Below are 19695 nucleotides of genomic sequence, written 5' to 3'. Positions count from 1 at the left end.
AGTCAGAAGTCTCTGGTACCTGGCTGATATGTTGACTAATAACAAACAGGGTACATGAGGTCAGTTTGTCTGCAGTCAGAAGTCTCTGGTACCTGGCTGATATGTTGACTAATAACAAACAGGGTACATGAGGTCAGTTTGTCTGCAGTCAGAAGTCTCTGGTACCTGGCTGATATGTTGCTGTAATGCATGTAGGCAGCCACCACCACTCCTGTCCTCCCACGGTTCCCCTGCAGAAAGAGAGAGAGAGGGGGAGAGAGGGGGAGGGAGAGGGAGAGAGAGGGGGGAGAGGGAGAGAGAGAATAGGGAGAGATAGAGGGAGAGGGGGTGGATAGGGGGGAGAGAGGGAGAGAGAGGGAGGGAGAGGGGGGGGAGAGGGAGGGGAGGGAGGGAGAGGGGGAGAGGGAGAGAGGGGGTGGATAGGGGGAGAGAGGGAGAGAGAGGGGGAGGGAGAGAGGGGGTAGGGGAGAGAGGGGAGAGAGGGAGATATACTTTTTGAGAAAGAATACAAGGCTATTTTTAGTTACACACTTGAAGGCCGAATAATGTTTGTACCTGCAGTGTAGACATGTAAGTGCTGGACGGTGAGTTAGATTTGAGTGACCAGGCTATTTTCAAGCCAAACTGTCACAGATGGAATGTGATCAAACCGCCTGGTTCCATTTATCACAATGACATTGTTTGTGGTCAAATCCAACTGAAGCTATAAATGCAACACTACCGGAGAAGCCTTTGACCCTCAACTCTGAAACAGCAAGTGGAACATTTCTGACTGGGGCGATAACATATAGCATTTAATCAAGTTAGGCGTTTCTGAATGGAAGCAGTTCTTCCATCTTGACCAAAAGCTTCAATTTCAGGACGAGGGGGAAAATAAGTGTTGGTAACCATGGGGATGCTCTGTTTGCTACCACTTGTTGTACATATTGAATAAAATGTTCCCCCACAGACTTATCAAGTTACTACTCACTATTCAGCTACATTGACTCAAAGTCTTTAACACGGATTGATAGAGACTTAGATAAAGTTTTTTAAGTCGTTTTTTGGGGAGTTACTGTTGTTGACATTGGATCATTCATGACAAGTTGTATGATGAATCATTGGGCCTGAGAGGTTGGGGGAGGAGGATGTGCTGCCAAAACACAGGCAGAAGCAGCAACAGCCTCTATTAGAATCAAATGGCTCTCATGTTCACTGGGTTTCTTTGTAAAATACGGCTTCAGTCTAACAGTCTGCAGTTAAGAACCATTTAAATGTTTTACCAGCAATACTAGAATATGGAGGACTTGTCTTCCAACTACAACTACAAGACAGCTTGATTATCCCACTTTGTCCAATGAGGTACAGGGAGTTTGGTGTTTTATCTCCTTACCAATGAGGATGGAGGACATACAGAGTAAAGTATTCATAGGGGACTTTCTCCCTGGGGCCTGGCTGTCTCCTTTCACACTCTTCAAACAGAGACCACCCTCCCCTCTACTGTCCTTAACACAGTGGACCATGGCATACTGTATACCTCCCGGGAAGAAACCCTTCATTCCTCCCTTCCATGAACTGATCAGTGATCTGTAAGACCACAGGACCCTGTTCCAATACCCTGACTATGTATCCTTCCTTCCTCCCTTCCCTGGAGTGATCAGTGATCTGTAAGACCACAGGACCCTGTTCCAATACCCTGACTATGTATCCTTCCTTCCTTCCTCCCTTCCCTGGAGTGATCAGTGATCTGTAAGACCACGGGAACCCTGTTCCAATACCCTGACTATGTATCCTTCCTTCCTTCCTCCCTTCCCTGGAGTGATCAGTGATCTGTAAGACTACGGGAACCCTGTTCCAATACCCTGACTATGTATCCTTCCTTCCTTCCTCCCTTCCCTGGAGTGATCAGTGATCTGTAAGACCACGGGACCCTGTTCCAATACCCTGACCATGTATCCTTCCTTCCTTCCTCCCTTCCCTGGGGTGATCAGTGATCTGTAAGACCACGGGACCCAGTTCCAATACCCTGACTATGTATCCTTCCTTCCTTCCTCCCTTCCCTGGAGTGATCAGAGATCTGTAAGACTACGGGACCCGGTTCCAATACCCTGACTATGTATCCTTCCTTCCTTCCTCCCTTCCCTGGAGTGATCAGTGATCTGTAAGACTACGTGACCCTGTTCCAATACCCTGACTATGTATCCTTCCTTCCTTCCTCCCTTTCCTGGAGTGATCAGAGATCTGTAAGACTACGGGACCCTGTTCCAATACCCTGACTATGTATCCTTCCATCCTTCCTCCCTTCCCTGGAGTGATCAGTGATCTGTAAGACCACAGGACCCTGTTCCAATACCCTGACTATGTATCCTTCCTTCCTTCCTTCCTCCCTTCCCTGGAGTGATCAGTGATCTGCAAGACTACGGGACCCTGTTCCAATACCCTGACTATGTATCCTTCCTTCCTTCCTTCCTCCCTTCCCTGGAGTGATCAGTGATCTGTAAGACTACGGGACCCTGTTCCAATACCCTGACTATGTATGCTTCCTTCCTTCCTTCCTTCCTTCCTTCCTTCCTTCCTTCCTTCCTTCCTTCCTTCCTTCCCTGGAGTGATCAGTGATCTGTAAGACTACGGGACCCGGTTCCAATACCCTGACTATGTATCCTTCTTTCCTCCCTTCCCTGGAGTGATCAGTGATCTGTAAGACTACGGGACCCGGTTCCAATACCCTGACCATGTATCCTTCTTTCCTCCCTTCCCTGGAGTGATCAGTGATCTGTAAGACTACGGGACCCTGTTCCAATACCCTGACTATGTATCCTTCCTTCCTTCCTCCCTTCCCTGGAGTGATCAGTGATCTGTAAGACTACGGGACCCTGTTCCAATACCCTGACTATGTATCCTTCCTTCCTTCCTCCCTTCCCTGGAGTGATCAGTGATCTGTAAGACTACGAGACCCGGTTCCAATACCCTGACTAGGTATCATTCCTTCCTCCCTTTCCTGGAGTGATCAGTGATCTGTAAGACTACGGGACCCGGTTCCAATACCCTGACTAGGTATCATTCCTTCCTCCCTTTCCTGGAGTGATCAGTGATCTGTAAGACTATGGGACCCGGTTCCAATACCCTGACTATGTATCATTCCTTCCTCCCTTTCCCTGGACCCGGTTCCAATACCCTGACTATGTATCATTCCTTCCTCCCTTTCCTGGAGTGATCAGTGATCTGTAAGACTACGGGACCCGGTTCCAATACCCTGACTATGTATCCTTCCTTCCTTCCTCCCTTCCCTGGAGTGATCAGTGATCTGTAAGACTACGTGACCCTGTTCCAATACCCTGACTATGTATCCTTCCTTCCTTCCTCCCTTTCCTGGAGTGATCAGTGATCTGTAAGACTACGGGACCCAGTTCCAATACCCTGACTATGTATCCTTCCTTCCTTCCTTCCTCCCTTCCCTGGAGTGATCAGTGATCTGTAAGACTACGGGACCCGGTTCCAATACCCTGACTATGTATCCTTCCTTCCTTCCATCCTCCCTTCCCTGGAGTGATCAGTGATCTGTAAGACTACGGGACCCTGTTCCAATACCCTGACAAGGTATCATTCCTTCCTCCCTTCCCTGGAGTGATCAGTGATCTGTAAGACTACGGGTCCCGGTTCCAATACCCTGACTATGTATCATTCCTTCCTCGCTTTCCTGGAGTGATCAGTGATCTGTAAGACTACGAGACCCGGTTCCAATACCCTGACTATGTATCATTCCTTCCTCGCTTTCTTTGAGTGATCAGTGATCTGTAAGACTACGGGTCCCGGTTCCAATACCCTGACTATGTATCATTCCTTCCTCGCTTTCCTGGAGTGATCAGTGATCTGTAAGACTATGGGACCCGGTTCCAATACCCTGACTATGTATCATTCCTTCCTCCCTTTCCTGGAGTGATCAGTGATCTGTAAGACTACGGGACCCGGTTCCAATACCCTGACTATGTATCCTTCCTTCCTTCCTCCCTTTCCTGGAGTGATCAGTGATCTGTAAGACTACGGGACCCGGTTCCAATACCCTGACTAGGTATCCTTCCTTCCTTCCTCCCTTTCCTGGAGTGATCAGTGATCTGTAAGACTATGGGACCCTGTTCCAATACCCTGACTATGTATAATTCCTTCCTCCCTTACCTGGAGTGATGTGTCCGACCACCTACCTTGTTGTGAAGCACCACTACATTGTGTTGGTCAGCGTTGAGCCAGGTGTCCATGGCCTTGCACATGCTGCAGATCTTATCCAGGGCAGGAGCATAATGGTCTGGCCAGCCAAACTCCAGCACCTACAGGGGGCCACACAGACCACTATCACATATCAAAACTTCCACCACTACCATTGCATTTAGGAGAGTTTGTGTGTGTGTGTGTGTGTGTGTGTGTGTGTGTGTGTGTGTGTGTGTGTGTGTGTGTGTGTGTGTGTGTGTGTGTGTGTGTGTGTGTGTGTGTGTGTGTGTGTGTGTGTGTGTGTGTGTGTGTGTGTGTGTGTGTGTGTGTTTGTGTGTGTATACCTTGTGGTTAAGCTTGGTGATGTCATTCCTCCGCTCACTTAGGTTGAGGAGCTGAAATCACAAAACCCACACCAATAAGAATGAGAACAATTCCAGGAAACAGTTGTACATCAGCAACAGGATGTGACAGGGTGCATGAAACGCCACCACACCAACAGACAGGCCCGGTAGTGAGGTAGAGCAGTGGCAGGACAGGGGGTCTCACCAGATAGTGTTCCCCGTGTTTGGAGGCCAGCATGGAGGCCACCTCCTTGATGTTGGAGGTGTAGCTGCGCTCCTCCGCTCCGCTGGGGAAGGAGACAGAGATGATCCTCTCGGTGATATACACCAGGTCCACCTCATAGTTCTCATCCATGGCCTGCAGCAGACTGACACTCCTGGGGGGAGGAGAGGAGAGAGGAGAGAGGAGAGAGGAGAGAGGATACATAGTTAAAGTGATGTACAACAGATTCACCTCATGGTTCTCATCCATGGCCTGCAACATACACAATCCTGGGGAGAGGAGAGGAGAGGAGAGGAGAGAGGAAAGGAGAGGAGAGGAGAGGAGAGGAGAGGAGAGGAGAGGAGAGGGAGAGGAGATGAGATGAGATGAGATGAGATGAGATGAGATGAGATGAGATGAGATGAGATGAGATGAGATGAGATGAGATGAGATGAGAGGAGAGGAGAGGAGAGGAGAGGAGAGGAGAGGAGAGGAGAGGAGAGGAGAGGAGAGGAGAGGAGAGGAGAGGAGAGGAGAGGAGAGGAGAGGAGAGGAGAGATAGTTAGAGAAATTATGTACACCAGGTCCACCTCACAGTACTCCTCCATGGCCTGCAGCAGACTGACACTGCTGGGGAGAGGGGGAGTGTAGAGAGGGGGAGATGAGGGGAGAGAGGAGATGAGGGGAGATGAGAGGAGAGAGGAGATGAGGGGAGAGGAGATGAGGGGAGAGGAGAAGGGAAGAGAGGGAAGAGGTGAGAGAGTTAGAGAGGTGATGTACACCTCATTGTCCTCCTCTATGGCCTGCAGCAGACTGACACTCCTGGGGAGGAAGATACTTAGAGTTCTGACAAAACGTTTCAGAGTACTGAGCGCAGATCTAGGATCAGCTTCTCCCTGTCCATATAACCTTGCTCCTTATGGTCTAAAAGGTCAAACTGATCCGAGATCACCACTGCTACTCTGTATGAATATGGCCCCTGATATCTTACAGGGTTTGTACATCAGCACTAGTCTATGAAGCTCTTCCTTGGTGGCTCTTTTGTGTGGTATCTATTATCTAGCATATCTTTGATGTATGAGTCTTCAGTACTGACAAACCGATGTGATTTATGTCTATGGTAATTGGAAAGTGGTGTCATAGGATAACACACATGTTTTCATAAACATCTTCAACCCTTCAGTTCAGAACAAAGTGTTCTGGAATGATCCAAGCGGGTATTGCGCAATCATTCTGATCAGCTCCCCAAATCCCGACTCCCAGTTGGCTGTTAGATGGGAAGCGTAGCTGGAGAAACAGGCATGGTTGTCACAGTGATCTGACAACAGGATATAATACATCCTGATGGGGTTTTGATAAGCCTGTGTCATTGGATTTCAGTGTGTGTTGAGCGCTATCGGCATCAATGAACCGAAACGTGAGGTCAGAGAAACAGGTGTAAACGTGGCCGTATACTGCAGTAGATGGGGAATAGTGACAGCCTGGATAGTGAGGGAAAGACAGTGGTCTCTCTTACCGTGATGGCCTTCGTCTAGTCTGCTCACTCTTACAGGACCTTGGGGTTCCCTACAGAGAACACAGAGAAGATAGAGCACACACTCAGTCTCCTTGATCAACTTGGCATTGTTTGTGTTTGACGTAAGTGTGCGAGTGAGTGTAATACACAACTGCATTGTAAATTCCACATTAAAGCACACTGCATCTGGTCTTCTACTATATCAAATCCAAACACAACTGGATGGAATTTAGCCATGAGGAGATGCGTCCATTGCTTTGAAATAACATGATATCCCTGGGGACGTACTTGTACCCAGTGTCCCCATCCTCAGTCTAACTATAGAGAGAAAAGCAGGGGAGAGTATCGAGGATTCATTTCAACAACGAGGGTGATTAGCAGTAGACAATAGATCAGTGTTCAGACACAAAGTGCTGTGTTCTAAAATAGATGCTGGTGCTTTAAACACATAGTATTACCATGGTATTAGCCTGTCTATGACCCTGGTGACAGGGTGGTGATGGGTTGGTTGGTTAGTGGCATGTGGCATGTGGCAACAGTCTTAAACAGCTTTCAAGGTTCATCTCCTCATCTCCTCGTCTCCTTTCCTTCATGGTAACGTACTTCAGCAACATTAGGAAACATCTAATCACTGATAATTGGTTGTTTCCTGTTACAGTAATCCAACTGACATCACATACTTGGCGTGTCCTGCAACCAAGCAGCCAATCAGCACACTCCTGGCACAGGCTACAGGTTGAAACGTTCAGTTTGATACGCTAGCAAAGTACTGTATGTTTGAAAAGTGAAATTACCCAAACATTTAAAGTTAGCCTGTACAGTACATAGCTGTCTGTCAGTCTGTGTTTGACCCTTCTGTAAGAGTGACATTGACTACATCCTGCCATCTGTCTGTCCATGGTCACGAAGACAGGGAGACGAGGACGTGGTCCTTCTGTAGCTCAGTTGGTAGAGCATGGCGCTTGTAACGCCAGGGTAGTGGGTTCGATCCCCGGGACCACCCATACGTAGAATGTATGCACACATGACTGTAAGTCGCTTTGGATAAAAGCGTCTGCTAAATGGCATATATTATTATTATTATATTAGGACAGGGAGACGTCTACCTATACTGGGACATCAGTACCTTTAGTGATTCAACATCCTTTTTACCACAAGGCAAGCACTGCCTTCCCCATCTGGCTGGAGAAATACACAGCACTATGTGAAGGAGGACACAGAGGACCTGAACAGAACAGAAAGTTATGTACACAGTACAGAGCTCTGTGTTGCCATTGTTCCATTCATTTCTCTGTGATGAAACTAATCCTCGTCAGGCAAAAGGAAAACCCATTATTCATAGTGATGTGACTAGAAACAGATGCTGCCTGCTGGAACCAAGGACACTGTTGCTCCAAAACTGTAACAATACGTCTGTTCACAGGGGACAAGAGTGACAATTACATAAGAACAAGGTCTCTTGCATCATACACATGGCATGGACACACGCAGAACTAAACGTGTACACACAACACAACCACCAAGCCTCTCATACAATCTGTGTTCAACCGTCCACACACACACACCGCTGTGTGTGTGTGTGTGTGTGTGTGTCCTACGTTCCCACCTCAGTAATGCTCATCACAGTTATCAAAACCAGCTGTAAAGATACTCTACCCAGCAGGACCAACAAACTACCAACAAGAGAAACACAGAGAGACGGGAAGAAGACATTCAATGTAAGACCACAACACACAGAGAGACAGGAGGAAGACATTCAATGTAAGACCACAACACACAGAGAGACAGGAAGAAGACATTCAATGTAAGACCACAACACACAGAGACAGGAGGAAGACATTCAATGTAAGACCACAACACACAGAGAGACAGGAAGAAGACATTCAATGTAAGACCACAACACACAGAGAGACAGGAGGAAGACATTCAATGTAAGACCACAACACACAGAGAGACAGGAGGAAGACATTCAATGTACGACCACAACACACACAGAGACAGGAAGAAGACATTCAATGTAAGACCACAACACACAGAGAGACAGGAGGAAGACATTCAATGTAAGACCACAACACACAGAGACAGGAGGAAGACATTCAATGTAAGACCACAACACACAGAGACAGGAGGAAGACATTCAATGTACGACCACAACACACAGAGAGACAGGAGGAAGACATTCAATGTAAGACCACAACACACAGAGAGACAGGAGGAAGACATTCAATGTAAGACCACAACACACACAGAGACAGGAAGAAGACATTCAATGTAAGACCACAACACACAGAGAGACAGGAGGAAGACATTCAATGTAAGACCACAACACACAGAGAGACAGGAGGAAGACATTCAATGTAAGACCACAACACACAGAGAGACAGGAGGAAGACATTCAATGTAAGACCACAACACACAGAGAGACAGGAGGAAGACATTCAATGTAAGACCACAACACACAGAGAGACAGGAAGAAGACATTCAATGTAAGACCACAACACACAGAGACAGGAGGAAGACATTCAATGTAAGACCACAACACACAGAGAGACAGGAGGAAGACATTCAATGTACGACCACAACACACACAGAGACAGGAAGAAGACATTCAATGTAAGACCACAACACACAGAGAGACAGGAGGAAGACATTCAATGTAAGACCACAACACACAGAGAGACAGGAGGAAGACATTCAATGTACGACCACAACACACAGAGAGACAGGAAGAAGAAATTCAATGTAAGACCACAACACACAGAGAGACAGGAGGAAGACATTCAATGTAAGACCACAACACACAGAGAGACAGGAAGAAGACATTCAATGTAAGACCACAACACACAGAGACAGGAGGAAGACATTCAATGTAAGACCACAACACACAGAGAGACAGGAAGAAGACATTCAATGTAAGACCACAACACACAGAGAGACAGGAGGAAGACATTCAATGTAAGACCACAACACACAGAGAGACAGGAGGAAGACATTCAATGTAAGACCACAACACACAGAGAGAAAGGAGGAAGACATTCACTGTAAGACCACAACACACAGAGAGACAGGAGGAAGACATTCAATGTAAGACCACAACACACAGAGAGACAGGAGGAAGACATTCAATGTAAGACCACAACACAGAGAGACAGGAGGAAGACATTCAATGAAAGACCACAACACAGAGAGAGACAGGAGGAAGACATTCAATGTAAGACCACAACACACAGAGAGACAGGAGGAAGACATTCAATGTAAGACCACAACACACAGAGAGACAGGAGGAAGACATTCAATGAAAGACCACAACACACAGAGAGACAGGAGGAAGACATTCAATGTAAGACCACAACACACAGAGAGACAGGAGGAAGACCTTCAATGTAAGACCACAACACACAGAGAGACAGGAGGAAGACATTCAATGTAAGACCACAACACACAGAGAGACAGGAGGAAGACATTCAATGAAAGACCACAACACACAGAGAGACAGGAGGAAGACATTCAATGTAAGACCACAACACACAGAGAGACAGGAGGAAGACATTCAATGAAAGACCACAACACACAGAGAGACAGGAGGAAGACATTCAATGTAAGACCACAACACACAGAGAGACAGGAGGAAGACATTCAATGTAAGACCACAACACAGAGAGACAGGAGGAAGACATTCAATGTAAGACCACAACACAGAGAGACAGGAGGAAGACATTCAATGTAAGACCACAACACACAGAGAGACAGGAGGAAGACATTCAATGTAAGACCACAACACACAGAGAGACAGGAGGAAGACATTCAATGTAAGACCACAACACAGAGAGACAGGAGGAAGACATTCAATGAAAGACCACAACACAGAGAGAGACAGGAGGAAGACATTCAATGTAAGACCACAACACACAGAGAGACAGGAGGAAGACATTCAATGTAAGACCACAACACACAGAGAGACAGGAGGAAGACATTCAATGAAAGACCACAACACACAGAGAGACAGGAGGAAGACATTCAATGTAAGACCACAACACACAGAGAGACAGGAGGAAGACATTCAATGTAAGACCACAACACACAGAGAGACAGGAGGAAGACATTCAATGTAAGACCACAACACACAGAGAGACAGGAGGAAGACATTCAATGTAAGACCACAACACACAGAGAGACAGGAGGAAGACATTCAATGAAAGACCACAACACACAGAGACAGGAGGAAGACATTCAATGTAAGACCACAACACACAGAGAGACAGGAGGAAGACATTCAATGTAAGACCACAACACACAGAGAGACAGGAAGAAGACATTCAATGTAAGACCACAACACACAGAGAGACAGGAGGAAGACATTCAATGTAAGACCACAACACACAGAGAGACAGGAGGAAGACATTCAATGTAAGACCACAACACACAGAGAGACAGGAAGAAGACATTCAATGTAAGACCACAACACACAGAGACAGGAGGAAGACATTCAATGTAAGACCACAACACACAGAGAGACAGGAAGAAGACATTCAATGTAAGACCACAACACACAGAGAGACAGGAGGAAGACATTCAATGTAAGACCACAACACACAGATAGACAGGAGGAAGACATTCAATGTAAGACCACAACACACAGAGAGAAAGGAGGAAGACATTCACTGTAAGACCACAACACACAGAGAGACAGGAGGAAGACATTCAATGTAAGACCACAACACACAGAGAGACAGGAGGAAGACATTCAATGTAAGACCACAACACAGAGAGACAGGAGGAAGACATTCAATGAAAGACCACAACACAGAGAGAGACAGGAGGAAGACATTCAATGTAAGACCACAACACACAGAGAGACAGGAGGAAGACATTCAATGTAAGACCACAACACACAGAGAGACAGGAGGAAGACATTCAATGAAAGACCACAACACACAGAGAGACAGGAGGAAGACATTCAATGTAAGACCACAACACACAGAGAGACAGGAGGAAGACCTTCAATGTAAGACCACAACACACAGAGAGACAGGAGGAAGACATTCAATGTAAGACCACAACACACAGAGAGACAGGAGGAAGACATTCAATGAAAGACCACAACACACAGAGAGACAGGAGGAAGACATTCAATGTAAGACCACAACACACAGAGAGACAGGAGGAAGACATTCAATGAAAGACCACAACACACAGAGAGACAGGAGGAAGACATTCAATGTAAGACCACAACACACAGAGAGACAGGAGGAAGACATTCAATGTAAGACCACAACACAGAGAGACAGGAGGAAGACATTCAATGTAAGACCACAACACAGAGAGACAGGAGGAAGACATTCAATGTAAGACCACAACACACAGAGAGACAGGAGGAAGACATTCAATGTAAGACCACAACACACAGAGAGACAGGAGGAAGACATTCAATGTAAGACCACAACACAGAGAGACAGGAGGAAGACATTCAATGAAAGACCACAACACAGAGAGAGACAGGAGGAAGACATTCAATGTAAGACCACAACACACAGAGAGACAGGAGGAAGACATTCAATGTAAGACCACAACACACAGAGAGACAGGAGGAAGACATTCAATGAAAGACCACAACACACAGAGAGACAGGAGGAAGACATTCAATGTAAGACCACAACACACAGAGAGACAGGAGGAAGACATTCAATGTAAGACCACAACACACAGAGAGACAGGAGGAAGACATTCAATGTAAGACCACAACACACAGAGACAGGAGGAAGACATTCAATGTAAGACCACAACACACAGAGACAGGAGGAAGACATTCAATGTAAGACCACAACACACAGAGAGACAGGAGGAAGACATTCAATGTAAGACCACAACACACAGAGAGACAGGAGGAAGACATTCAATGTAAGACCACAACACACAGAGACAGGAGGAAGACATTCAATGTACGACCACAACACACACAGAGACAGGAGGAAGACATTCAATGTAAGACCACAACACACACAGAGACAGGAGGAAGACATTCAATGTAAGACCACAACACACACAGAGACAGGAGGAAGACATTCAATGTAAGACCACAACACACAGAGAGACAGGAGGAAGACATTCAATGTAAGACCACAACACACAGAGAGACAGGAGGAAGACATTCAATGAAAGACCACAACACACAGAGAGACAGGAGGAAGACATTCAATGTAAGACCACAACACACAGAGAGACAGGAGGAAGACATTCAATGTAAGACCACAACACACAGAGAGACAGGAGGAAGACATTCAATGAAAGACCACAACACACAGAGAGACAGGAGGAAGACATTCAATGTAAGACCACAACACACAGAGAGACAGGAGGAAGACATTCAATGTAAGACCACAACACACAGAGAGACAGGAAGAAGACATTCAATGTACGACCACAACACACAGAGAGACAGGAGGAAGACATTCAATGTACGACCACAACACACAGAGAGACAGGAGGAAGACATTCAATGTAAGACCACAACACACAGAGACAGGAGGAAGACATTCAATGTAAGACCACAACACACACAGAGAGACAGGAGGAAGACATTCAATGTAAGACCACAACACACAGAGAGACAGGAGGAAGACATTCAATGTAAGACCACAACACACAGAGAGACAGGAGGAAGACATTCAATGTAAGACCACAACACACAGAGAGACAGGAGGAAGACATTCAATGTAAGACCACAACACACAGAGAGACAGGAGGAAGACATTCAATGTAAGACCACAACACACAGAGACAGGAGGAAGACATTCAATGTAAGACCACAACACACAGAGAGACAGGAGGAAGACATTCAATGTAAGACCACAACACACAGAGAGACAGGAGGAAGACATTCAATGTAAGACCACAACACACAGAGAGACAGGAGGAAGACATTCAATGTAAGACCACAACACACAGAGACAGGAGGAAGACATTCAATGTAAGACCACAACACACAGAGAGACAGGAGGAAGACATTCAATGTAAGACCACAACACACAGAGAGACAGGAGGAAGACATTCAATGTAAGACCACAACACACAGAGACAGGAGGAAGACATTCAATGTACGACCACAACACACAGAGAGACAGGAGGAAGACATTCAATGTAAGACCACAACACACAGAGAGACAGGAGGAAGACATTCAATGTAAGACCACAACACACAGAGACAGGAGGAAGACATTCAATGTAAGACCACAACACACAGAGACAGGAGGAAGACATTCAATGTACGACCACAACACACAGAGAGACAGGAGGAAGACATTCAATGTACGACCACAACACACAGAGAGACAGGAGGAAGACATTCAATGTAAGACCACAACACACAGAGAGACAGGAGGAAGACATTCAATGTACAACCACAACACACAGAGACAGGAGGAAGACACACAAAACGTGGAAAACAAAGTTTAACCTAAACCCATTGACATGGTGCAATGTTTTTATGATTTCACATTGAATTCACAATAGTTGACAACTCAACCAAATATAAATCTAAACTAGACATTGAGCTGACGTCTGTGCCCATTGGGTAATGCAACAACATAAGGACAAACTCATTATTAAAGGGGAATTTCACCCAAAACGTACAACTTCATATGCCATTCCTCAAGGAAGATCCCCTAAATACACCCAAATACCAAGTAGTGTGTTTGACAGCAGGGAAACATACACTAAAAAGTCAGATTTGCCCGTCATCCCACCAGGTACACTTCCAGAGGGCGTGGCCTACCTTAAATAGGTACTCAGCACTCCGCCTCCAGGAATTGCGGAAGTAGGTGAGGCGCCTGCGGAGGGCGCCACCTGAGGTCATGGCTGGACTGGTCTGGTCTGGACCAGGGTCCCTCTCGCTCTATCCTTTCTGTGTTCGCCCTATCGCCCTGGGGAACGCCTTGGTTGTCAATCACAGAGAAACACCTGGAGTCTAATATCCATATTAGTTTCCTTCCAAGAGATCTTGTTGTATATGTCCAGTTTGTTCTTTGTTGTTTATTCCTTTCTGATGACGGGACTCTCTCCTCAAAAAGTCTCAGCTCCCCCCAAAACAGGTTCCAGCTCAGTCTTTAACGCTCTCAGTCTCTATTCTTCTCCTCCGTGCCTCTCGTTTGTCTTTCCCCTTTTCTTTCTCCTCTCCCGCCCACTTTTGGTTTCTCCCTTCCCTCTTTCTTATTATGCCTCATTATTTCTTCTTTCTCTCTCTCTCTCTCTCTCTCTCTCTCTCTCTCTCTCTCTCTCTCTCTCTCTCTCTCTCTCTCTCTCTCTCTCTCTCTCTCTCTCCCTTCCTCCCTCCCTTCTCTCTTTCTCTCTCCCTCCCTCTCTCTCTCGCTCTGTGGTTTGTGTGTGTGTGTGTGCGTGTGGTCCCCCTCTAAATACTACTACGTCTAAGTTAATTAAATGTACTTATTGTAAAGCGACACCACCACATTGTGCTAGTGTGAATGCCTTGGAACAGTGGGACTACGAGAGGTCGTTTGTTGGCTAACACTCTTCCCGAAACCCATCCGTTGACCCTTAGCTACCAATTACACATTTCCAGAGTAATTCCAGAGAGAGCTGGTGTTTCCCTCTATCGTATATATGTGTAACCCTGACTGCTCCCTATAACACTGATGCTCTTATATACCAGGTGTGTTAGTTTAATGTCTGTTAGGTACATTTGTGTTAGGTACATGTATGTTAGGTACATTTGTGTTAGGTACATTTGTGTTAGGTTAATGTGTGTTAGTTTAATGTCTGTTAGGTACATTTGTGTTAGGTTAATGTGTGTTAGTTTAATGTCTGTTAGGTACATTTGTGTTAGGTTAATGTGTGTTAGGTTAATGTGTGTTAGTTTAATGTCTGATAGGTACATTTGTGTTAGGTTCATGTGTGTTAGGTACATTTATGTTAGGTACATTTGTGTTAGGTTAATGTGTGTTAGGTTAATGTGTGTTAGTTTAATGTCTGTTAGGTACATTTGTGTTAGGTTAATGTGTGTTAGGTTAATGTGTGTTAGGTACATTTGTGTTAGGTTAATGTGTGTTAGTTTAATGTGTGTTAGGTTAATGTGTGTTAGGTTAATGTGTGTTAGGTTAATGTGTGTTAGGTTAATGTGTGTTAGGTTAATGTGTGTTAGGTTAATGTGTGTTAGGTTAATGTGTGTTAGGTTAATGTGTGTTAGGTTAATGTGTGTTAGGTTAATGTGTGTTAGGTTAATGTGTGTTAGGTTAATGTGTGTTAGGTTAATGTGTGTTAGGTTAATGTGTGTGGTTGATGTGTGTTAGGTTAATGTGTGTTAGGTTAATGTGTGTTAGGTTAATGTGTGTTAGGTAAATGTGTGTTAGGTTCATGTGTGTTAGATTAATGTGTGTTAGGTGGATGTGTGTTAGGTAAATGTGTGTTAGGTTAATGTGTGTTAGGTAAATGTGTGTTAGGTTAATGTGTGTTAGGTTAATGTGTGTTAGGTTAATGTGTGTTAGGTTAATGTGTGTTAGGTTAATGTGTGTTAGGTTAATGTGTGTTAGGTTAATGTGTGTTAGGTTAATGTGTGTTAGGTTAATGTGTGTTAGGTTAATGTGTGTTAGGTTAATGTGTGTTAGGTTAATGTGTGTTAGGTTAATGTGTGTTAGGTTAATGTGTGTTAGGTTAATGTGTGTTAGGTTAATGTGTGTTAGGTTAATGTGTGTTAGGTTAATGTGTGTTAGGTTAATGTGTGTTAGGTTAATGTGTGTTAGGTTAATGTGTGTTAGGTACATTTGTGTTAGGTTAATGTGTGTTAGGTTAATGTGTGTTAGGTTAATGTGTGTTAGGTTAATGTGTGTTAGGTTAATGTGTGTTAGGTTAATGTGTGTTAGGTTAATGTGTGTTAGGTTAATGTGTGTTAGGTTAATGTGTGTTAGGTTAATGTGTGTTAGGTTAATGTGTGTTAGGTTAATGTGTGTTAGGTTAATGTGTGTTAGGTTAATGTGTGTTAGGTACATTTGTGTTAGGTTAATGTGTGTTAGGTTAATGTGTGTTAGGTTAATGTGTGTTAGGTTAATGTGTGTTAGGTTAATGTGTGTTAGGTTAATGTGTGTTAGGTTAATGTGTGTTAGGTTAATGTGTGTTAGGTTAATGTGTGTTAGGTTAATGTGTGTTAGGTTAATGTGTGTTAGGTTAATGTGTGTTAGGTTAATGTGTGTTAGGTTGATGTGTGTTAGGTTAATGTGTGTTAGGTTAATGTGTGTTAGGTTAATGTGTGTTAGGTAAATGTGTGTTAGGTTAATGTGTGTTAGGTTAATGTGTGTTAGGTTAATGTGTGTTAGGTTAATGTGTGTTAGGTTAATGTGTGTTAGGTAAATGTGTGTTAGGTTAATGTGTGTTAGGTTAATGTGTGTTAGGTTAATGTGTGTTAGGTTAATGTGTGTTAGGTTAATGTGTGTTAGGTTAATGTGTGTTAGGTTAATGTGTGTTAGGTTGATGTGTGTTAGGTTGATGTGTGTTAGGTTAATGTGTGTTAGGTTGATGTGTGTTAGGTTGATGTGTGTTAGGTTGATGTGTGTTAGGTTGATGTGTGTTAGGTTGATGTGTGTTAGGTTGATGTGTGTTAGGTTGATGTGTGTTAGGTTAATGTGTGTTAGGTTAATGTGTGTCGTCATCCCCACCAGCACTACAAAGCTGGTTCAAATAGCTGTGATGATTTGAATCAGCTGTATAGTGCCAGGGCAAAAACCAAAATGTGCTCATCCTCTCCTCAGCTCTCCTATCCTCTTCAACTCCTCTCATCTCCTCTGCTCCCTCAGCTCTCCTCTCCTCTTCAACTCCTCTCATCTCCTCTGCTCCCTCAGCTCTCCTATCCTCTTCAACTCCTCTCATCTCCTCTGCTCCCTCAGCTCTCCTCTCCTCTGGCGGGCCGGGCGCAGTGCACACTGACCAGGTGGCCAGGTGTACGGTGTTTCCTCAGACACATTGGTGCGGCTGGCTTCCGGGTTGGATGCATGCTGTGTTAAGAAGCAGTGCAGCTTGGTTGGATTGTGTTTTGGAGGACGCATGGCTCTCGACCTTCGTCTCTCCCGAGCCCGTACGGAAGTTGTAGCGATGAGACAAGATAGTAACTACTAACAATTGGATACCACAAAATTGGGGGTAAAAAAATAATACAATTTAAAACATCTAGCCAGGGTGCATTTGGCCTGACCTGGCCGCACCACAGTGACTCAATTACAGGCACAATGGGATGCTCTCACTCACAACAACTATGGATAGGACATCTCCTATTGGCTAACCAAATAAATATTCCACCATCACTTCCTCTCTCTAAAGCGTTAGTACTGCTGTCTCTGTAATTCTATAATAGGAACACTAAACTCCCTCCTCCTCCTAATCTGACATTTTGGGATGAACCTGGAAGCATTTCAGGGACACCATGTCACACATTCTCCTGTTTTTAGTCCACTGTCACCAGCTAGCTTTCTGTCTCGTTGTCTAACCCTAAGCCTTATAAACCAGAACATCCAACCAACTGCCTGCCCCCCTCCCTCTCTGTGTCTTTTCTCACTCTCTCTCTCTCTCTTTTCTCTCTCTCTCTCTCTCTCTCTCTCTCTCTCTCTCTCTCTCTCTCTCTCTCTCTCTCTCTCTCTCTCTCTCTCTCTCTCTCTCTCTCTCTCTCTCTCTCTCTCTCTCTCTCACACACACACACACACCCTCTCTTTCTCTCTCCCCACCTCTCACTCCCTCTTCTCTTATATTATCTCTCTCCCTCCTCCTCTCTCTGTCTCTCTCCCCACCTCTCACTCCCTCTTCTCTTATTTTATCTCTCTCCCTCCTCCTCTCTCTGTCTCTCTCCCCACCTCTCACTCCCTCTTCTCTTATTGTATCTCTCTCCCTCCTCCTCTCTCTCTCTCCCCACCTCTCACTCCCTCTTCTCTTATTTTATCTCTCTCCCTCCTCCTCTCTCTGTCTCTCCCCACCTCTCACTCCCTCTTCTCGTATTGTATCTCTCTCCCTCCTCCTCTCTCTCTCTCCCCACCTCTCACTCCCTCTTCTCTTATATTATCTCTCTCCCTCCTCTTCTCTCTGTCTCTCTCCCCACCTCTCACTCCCTCTTCTCTTATTGTATCTCTCTCCCTCCTCCTCTCTCTCTCTCCCCACCTCTCACTCCCTCTTCTCTTATATTATCTCTCTCCCTCCTCTTCTCTCTGTCTCTCTCCCCACCTCTCACTCCCTCTTCTCTTATTGTATCTCTCCTCCTCCTCTCTCTCTCTCCCCACCTCTCACTCCCTCTTCTCTTATTTTATCTCTCTCCCTCCTCCTCTCTCTGTCTCTCTCCCCACCTCTCACTCCCTCTTCTCTTATTGTATCTCTCTCCCTCCTCCTCTCTCTCTCCCCACCTCTCACTCCCTCTTCTCTTATTGTATCTCTCTCCCTCCTCCTCTCTCTGTCTCTCCCCACCTCTCCCTCCTCCTGTCTCTCTCCCCACTCCCTCTTCTCTTATTGTATCTCTCTCCCCCTCCTCTCTCTCTCTCCCCACCTCTCACTCCCTCTTCTCTTTATTGTCTCTCTCCCTCCTCCTCTCTCTCTCTCCCCACCTCTCACCCCCTCTCCTCTTATATTATCTCTTATATTATCTCTCTCACCTCCTCTTCTCTCTGTCTCTCTCCCCACCTCTCACTCCCTCTTCTCTTATTTTATCTCTCTCCCTCCTCCTCTCTCTCTCCCCACCTCTCACTCCCTCTTCTCTTATTTTATCTCTCTCCCTCCTCCTCTCTCTGTCTCTCTCCCCACCTCTCACTCCCTCTTCTCTTATTGTATCTCTCTCCCTCCTCCTCTCTCTCTCTCTCCCCACCTCTCACTCCCTCTTCTCTTATTTTATCTCTCTCCCTCCTCCTCTCTCTGTCTCTCCCCACCTCTCACTCCCTCTTCTCTTATTTTATCTCTCTCCCTCCTCCTCTCTCTGTCTCTCCCCACCTCTCACTCCCTCTTCTCTTATTGTATCTCTCTCCCTCCTCCTCTCTCTGTCTCTCCCCACCTCTCACTCCCTCTTCCCTTATTGTATCTCTCTCCTCCTCTCTGTCTCTCTCCCCACCTCTCCCTCTTCTCTTATTTTATCTCTCTCCTCTCCTCCCCACCTCTCACTCCCTCTTCTCTTATTTTATCTCTCTCCCTCCTCCTCTCTCTGTCTCTCTCCCCACCTCTCACTCCCTCTTCTCTTATTTTATCTCTCTCCCTCCTCCTCTCTCTCTCTCCCCCCCACCTCTCACTCCCTCTTCTCTTATTGTATCTCTCTCCCCCTCCTCTCTCTCTCTCCCCACCTCTCACTCCCTCTTCTCTTATATTATCTCTCTCCTCCTCTTCTCTCTCTCTCTCCCCCACCTCTCACTCCCTCTTCCCTTATTGTATCTCTCTCCCTCCTCCTCTCTCTGTCTCTCCCCACCTCTCACTCCCTCTTCTCTTAT

At 45.7% G+C, this 19695-nt stretch overlaps 2 protein-coding genes across 3 annotated transcripts in view; one reads left to right on the top strand and one right to left on the bottom strand.

Annotated features, from left to right (window-relative positions):
* The window catches only part of LOC118375881 (tensin-like), a 337660-nt gene that overhangs the window by 59372 nt on the left and 258593 nt on the right, over positions 1 to 19695 (bottom strand). Inside the window, exons 8-12 of the mRNA XM_052513966.1 lie at positions 6245 to 6294; positions 4732 to 4903; positions 4527 to 4577; positions 4179 to 4301; positions 166 to 230 (exon numbers count right to left, since the gene is read on the bottom strand). Coding sequence (XP_052369926.1) covers positions 166 to 230; positions 4179 to 4301; positions 4527 to 4577; positions 4732 to 4903; positions 6245 to 6294 — 461 coding nt within the window. The remainder of the gene's footprint in view (positions 1 to 165; positions 231 to 4178; positions 4302 to 4526; positions 4578 to 4731; positions 4904 to 6244; positions 6295 to 19695) is intronic.
* On the top strand, positions 15620 to 17233 carry LOC127927489 (keratin-associated protein 10-12-like). 2 transcript variants are annotated; one of them, XM_052513965.1, is made up of 3 exons: positions 15620 to 16461; positions 16717 to 16806; positions 16867 to 17233. In XM_052513965.1, exons 1-3 carry the CDS (start codon positions 15686 to 15688, stop codon positions 16943 to 16945), a joined length of 945 nt encoding a protein of 314 aa, XP_052369925.1. In that variant the 5' UTR covers positions 15620 to 15685; the 3' UTR covers positions 16946 to 17233. The 2 variants fall into 2 exon arrangements, with proteins under 2 accessions (XP_052369925.1, XP_052369924.1); XM_052513964.1 differs by having other exon boundaries at positions 15620 to 16506; positions 16687 to 16806.

The sequence above is a fragment of the Oncorhynchus keta genome, unplaced genomic scaffold (assembly GCF_023373465.1).
Source record: "Oncorhynchus keta strain PuntledgeMale-10-30-2019 unplaced genomic scaffold, Oket_V2 Un_scaffold_14384_pilon_pilon, whole genome shotgun sequence".
NCBI classification, from domain to species: domain Eukaryota; kingdom Metazoa; phylum Chordata; class Actinopteri; order Salmoniformes; family Salmonidae; genus Oncorhynchus; species Oncorhynchus keta.
Note: the sequence above shows the minus strand (reverse complement) of the source record. Positions and strands in the feature narration are given on the sequence as shown.

Coding starts and splice junctions, on each gene's coding strand:
- LOC127927489 (XM_052513964.1), top strand. CDS start 15,686: ATGTGTGTTAGGTTAATGTGTGTTAGGTTAATGTGTGTTAGGTTAATG. Junction 16,507..16,686: donor GTTAGGTTAATGTGTGTTAG/GTAAATGTGTGT, acceptor AATGTGTGTTAG/GTTAATGTGTGTTAGGTTAA. Junction 16,807..16,866: donor GTTAGGTTGATGTGTGTTAG/GTTGATGTGTGT, acceptor GATGTGTGTTAG/GTTAATGTGTGTTAGGTTAA.